At 37.7% G+C, this 6,000-nt stretch overlaps 1 protein-coding gene across 1 annotated transcript in view; it reads left to right on the top strand.

The window, feature by feature from the left end:
• Positions 1 to 5,873: 5,873 nt before the first annotated feature.
• Positions 5,874 to 6,000, top strand: part of LOC126106139 (uncharacterized) — a 492,342-nt gene continuing 492,215 nt past the window's right edge. Inside the window, exon 1 of the mRNA XM_049912382.1 lies at positions 5,874 to 5,933. Within this exon, the coding sequence (XP_049768339.1) occupies positions 5,874 to 5,933 (60 nt within the window). The remainder of the gene's footprint in view (positions 5,934 to 6,000) is intronic.

The following is a 6,000-nucleotide window of genomic DNA, read 5'->3' as shown; positions in this document are numbered from 1 at the left end:
TCCGGAGGTAAAGTAGTCCCCATGTGGATCTCCGGGTGGGGACTATTCAGGAGGACATCATTATCAGGAGAAAGAAAATTGGTGTTCTACAGATCGGAGTGTGGAATGTCAGATCCTTTAATCAGGCAGGTAGGCTACAAAATTTAAAAAGGGAAATGGATAGATTAAAGTTAGATATAGTGGGATTAGTGAAGTTCAGTGGCAGGAGGAACAAGACTTCTTGTCAGGTGAATACAGGGTTATAAATACAAAATCAACTAGGGGTAATGCAGGAGTAGGTATAATAATGAATAAAAAAATAGGACTGTGGGTAAGCTACTACAAACAGCATGGTGAACGCATTATTGTGGCCAAGATAGATAGGAGACCCATGCCTACCATAGCTGTACAAGTTTATATACCAACTAGCTCCACAGATGACGAAGAAATTGATGAAATGTATGATGAGATAAAAGAAATTATTCAGATAGTGAAGGGAGACGAAAATTTAATAGACATGGGTGACTGAAATTCGAGAGTAGGAAAAGGGAGAGAAGGAAACGTAGTAGGTGAATATGGAATGGGGGTAAGAAATGAAAGAGGAAGCCGCCTGGTAGAATTTTGCACAGAGCATAACTTCATCATACCTAGCACTTGGTTCAAGAATCATAAAAGAAGTTTGTGTACATGGAAGAGGCCTGGAGATACTCCAAGGTTTCAAATAGATTATATAATGGTGAGACAGAGATTGAGGAACCAGGTTTTAAATTGTAAGACATTTCCAGGGGCAGATGTGGACTCTGACCACAATCTATTGGTTATTAACTGTAGATTAAAACTGAAGAAACTACAAAAATGTGGGAATTTAAGGAGATGGGATCTGGATAAAGTGACAGAACCAGAGGTTGTAGAGAGTTTCACGGAGAACATTAGGGAATGATTGACCCGAATGGGGGAAAGAAATATAGTAGAAGAAGAATGGGTAGCTTTGAGGGATGAAACAGTGAAGGTAGCAGAGGATCAAGTAGGTAAAAAGATGAAGGCTAGTAGAAATCCTTGGGTAACAGAAGATGGATGAAAGGAGAAAATATAAGCAGGGATGGCTAGGAGACAAATGTAAGGATGTAGAGGCTTGTCCCACTAGGGATAAGATAGATACTGCCTACAGGAAAATTAAAGAGACTTGGAGAATAGAGAACCACTTGTATGAATATCAAGAGCTCAGATGGAAACCCAGTTCCAAGCAAAGAAGAGAAAGCAGAAAGGTGGAAGGAGTATATAGAGGGTCTGTACAAGGGTGATGTACTTGAGGAAAATACTATGGAAATGGAAGAGGGTGTCGATGAAGATGAAATGGGAGATATGATACTGCATGAAGAGTTTGACAGAGCACTGAAAGACCTAAGCTGAAACACGGCCCCGGGAGTAGAAAACATTCCATTAGAACTACTGATAGCCATGGGAGAGCCAGCCCTGACAAAACTCTAGCATCTGGTGAGCAAGATGTATGAGACAGGCGAAATACCCTCAGACTTCAAGAAGAATATAATAATTCCAATGCCAAAGAAAGCAGGTGTTGACAGATGTGAAAATTACAGAACTGTGAGTTTAATAAACCACGGCGGCAAAATACCAACACGAATTCTTTACAGACAAATGGAAAAACTTGTAGAAGCTGACCTCAGGGAAGATCAGTTTAGATTCTGTAGAAATGTTGGAAGACATGAGGCAATACTGACCCTACGACGTACCTTAGAAAATAGAGTAAAGAAAGGCGAACCTACGTTTCTAGCATTTGTAGACTTAGAGAAAGCTTTTGACAATGTTGACTGGAATACTCTCTTTAAAATTCTGAAGGTGGCAGGGGTAATATACAGGGAGCGAAAGGATATTTACAATTTGTACAGAAATCAGATGGCAGTTAAAAGAGTCGAGGGGCATGAAAGGGTATCAGTGGTTATGAAGGGAGTGTTGACAGGGTTGTAGGCTATCCCCGATTTTATGCAATCTGTATATTGAACAAGCTGTAAAGGAAACAAAAGAAAAACTCGGAGTAGGTATTAAGATCCATGGAGAAGATATAATTGCAATGACATTGTAATTCTGTCAGAGACAGCAAAGGACCTGGAAAAGCAGCTGAACAGAATGGACAGTGTCTTGAAATGAGGATATAAGATGAACATCAACAAAAGCAAAACGAGGATAATGGAGTGTAGTCGAATTATACATGCTGAGGGTATTAGATTAGGAAATGAGACGCTTAAAGTAGTAAATGAGTCTTCCTATTTGGGGAAAAAAATAACTGATGATGGTCGAAGTAGAGAGATATAAAATGAAGACTGCCAATGGCAAGGAGAGCGTTTCTGAAGAAGAGAAATTTGTTAACATTGAGTATAGATTTAAGTGTCAGGAAGTCGTTTCTGAAAGTATTTGTGTATAGTGTAGCCATGTATGGAAGTGAAACATGGACGATAAATAGTTTAGACAAGAAGAAAATAGAAGGTTTCGAAATGTGGTGCTACAGAAGAATGCTGAAGATTAGATGGATAGATCACATAACTAATGAGGAGGTATTGAATAGAATTAGGGAGAAGAGAAATTTGTGGCACACCTTGACCAGATGAAGAGTCGGTTGGTAGAACATGTTCTGAGGCATCAAGGGATCACCAATTTAGTATTGGAGGGCAGCGTGGAGGGTAAAAATCGTAGAGGGTGACGAAGAGATGAATATACTACGCAAATTCAGAAGTATGTAGGTTGCAGTAGGTACTGGGGGATGAAGAAGCTTTCACAGGATAGAGTAGCTTGGAGAGCTGCATCAAACCAGTCTCAGGACTGAAGACCACAGCAACAACAACATTGATGATGGTGAAAATACTGTGAAAATAGGTCGTATTTTAGGTGACTGGATTGATGAATTAGGAAATAACTGGATTACAGATTGGTCTTCAACTGGTCCAAAAAGTAAGTATAATGAGAAAAACACAGATGAAAGTAAAGGGCTTTGCTTTAAACTATAACAATATTCAAAAGCTGAATGGCAAATCTATAGTAAGATTAATCGAGTGTGAAGGAAAAAATACAGCTAGAATACAGTCAGATCACTGGAGACAATGATACTAAAAGTCTAGTCAACAAACAGATTAAGAAAGCATTATCATTTCAGGATGATAAAAGAGTGGTTCTAAAATACTATTATACAGTGCCTTATGGATATTAAAAATTAAATACTTTATCTATATCATCTAACGTATAGAAAAAAATTCATACCACTTTCCTTATACAAATAGAATAAATTAATTTGTTGCCTTTTGTTGTATTCTTCTGTGTCTAACTTTTTGGTTATAGAATGAAATTTTTAAAAAATGATGTGCAGCAATAATCCTCTTGTGGTGATGCTGTTCTTCTTATTATGCCCATGCTTACTACGAAACAGGAAGAGGAATTCCACCTATGATGAGTAGGCTTTAATGTAATTTTGTAATTCATTTGGTAAACTATTTATAGGTAAAAGATGATTTGCTATTACTTTTATAGTCATAAAAATGAGAGAATCTGAGTTTTCTATTTCCTACCATAATAGATACTGCCTACAGGAAAATTAAAGAGACCTTTGGAGATAAGAGAACCACTTGTATGAACATCAAGAGCTCAGATGGAAACCCAGTTCTAAGCAAAGAAGGGAAAGCAGAAAGGTGGGAGGAGTATATAGAGGGTCTATACAAGGGCGATGCACTTGAGGACAATATTATGGAAATGGAAGAGGATGTAGATGAAGATGAAATGGGAGATACGATACTGCATGAAGAGTTTGACAGAGCACTGAAAGACCTGAGTCGAAACAAGGCCCCCGGAGTAGACAACATTCCATTGGAACTACTGACGGCCTTGGGAGAGCCAGTCCTGACAAAACTCTACCATCTGGTGAGCAAGATGTATGAAACAGGCGAAATACCCTCAGACTTCAAGAAGAATATAATAATTCCAATCCCAAAGAAAGCAGGTGTGGACAGATGTGAAAATTACCGAACAATCAGTTTAATAAGCCACAGCTGCAAAATACTAACATGAATTCTTTACAGACGAATGGAAAAACTAGTAGAAGCCGACCTCGGGGAAGATCAGTTTGGATTCCGTAGAAATACTGGAACACGTGAGGCAATACTGACCTTAAGACTTATCTTAGAAGAAAGATTAAGGAAAGGCAAACCTACGTTCCTGGCATTTGTAGACTTAGAGAAAGCTTTTGACATTGCTGTCCTCAGCGAAGAAGAATTACAGGATTTGCTGAATGGAGCGAACAGTCTGATGAGTACAGAATATGGATTGAGACTAAGTCGATGAAAGAAGAAAGTAATGAGAAGTAGCAGAAATGAGAACAGTGAGAAAATTAACATCAGGGTTGATGGTCACGAAGTAGATGAAGTTAAGTTCTGCTACCTAGGCACCAAGATAACTAGTGACAGATGGAGCAAGGAGGACGTCAAAAGCAGACTAGCAGTGACGAAAAGGGTATTCCTAGCTGAGAGAAGTCTACTATTATGAAACATAAGCCTTAATTCGAGGAAGAAATTTCTGAGAATAAATGATTGGAGCATACCATTGTGCAGTAGCAAAACATGGACTGTGGGAAAACTGGAACAGAAATAGTAGAAGGGTTTGAGACATGATGTTACACATGAATATTGAAGATTAAGTGGGCTGATGAGGTAATAAATGAGGAGGTTCTGCAGAGAATTGGAGAGGAAAGAAATATGTGGAAAACATTGACAAAGAGAAGGGACAGGATGATAAGACATCTGTTAAGACATCAGGGAATGACTTCCATGGCACTAGAGGGAGCTGTAGAGGGCAAAAACTGTAGTGGAATACAGATACTGGAATACATCTAGCAAATAATTGAGGACATTGGTTGCAAGTGTTAGAGCTATTGTGGTGCATGTAAGGCATCATGCAGCTGTTCTAGTAGGTGTGGGTGTATCTGTTGTCAGGCAACAGGTAAATGTATATTAGAAAATCTTTCTACATTTGCTAAAACAACTGGGGTACGCACTTTGATATTTTCCTTTAATTTCAAAAACAAATATTAAAAGTTGACATTTCACAAGTGGGCATTACATGTAGTGCAATATGGATGCAAAATATTTATGTCTTTTTTAAATACCCATAATAATAAGTGATGTGCCAATGACAATTAGCAGATGAACCAACAATTTATTTTTCAACTACATTGTTGCCTAACGACAACATTAAGAGAATAAACTGTTGTGTCATAAATGGAAGTCAAACGCAAACATTTAAAAATGAAGTAAAATTTCAATTATTATGTCGATTCCCTAAAGTGTAGTTCAGAATGTTAAAAAAATGTTGGTTGCACAACATAAATGAAGAGTGCTCAGTTTAATTGTTTCTCAGTGAATGTCAAGACTTCATAAAATTTATCGTTATAACCATTTAGCGTGTAATATTGTGTAGTTTAAGTATTTACTGTACATAACAGTGTCCATTGTGTAAATTGTAATTTTGACGTTAAGAAATAAATCATGCACAAATTCTATACAAGTTGAGTGCTTATAATTTTTGCCATTGTCCCTTTCAGACGTTAGTCAGATGTTTCCTGAAGATAGCCCAGTAAGCCGAAAATTAGTTTGAAATAAAAAAAATAGTAGAACAAAAACAGGGCACCTGTGAAGTAACATGTGAAAAATATGTAGTTTTATATCGGGCATTGCTCTGTAGGTAGTGTGTAAGCCCGAACACGACACAGTTTGCTCTTAAGTCGATTTGAACATAAGTATTGAAGCTTGTAGTACGGTAGTTTTTCGAAAGCGGGGAATGTGGAATATGTTATCGATACGAAATTTTTAATGACAGGAAAACAACTGATGGCAGAAATGGAGCTTACGTCGGGACCAACAGAAAATATCGCAAATGGCGGGGAAAAAGTAAATTTGGTAATCTAAAAACAGGTAATTGTACTGCTGACAACAATTAGGAAACTGTAGCAAGTAACAGGAATAA

The sequence above is a fragment of the Schistocerca cancellata genome, chromosome 10 (assembly GCF_023864275.1).
Source record: "Schistocerca cancellata isolate TAMUIC-IGC-003103 chromosome 10, iqSchCanc2.1, whole genome shotgun sequence".
Classification (NCBI taxonomy): Eukaryota; Metazoa; Arthropoda; class Insecta; order Orthoptera; family Acrididae; genus Schistocerca; species Schistocerca cancellata.
This window is presented reverse-complemented; position numbering and strand designations above follow the sequence as displayed.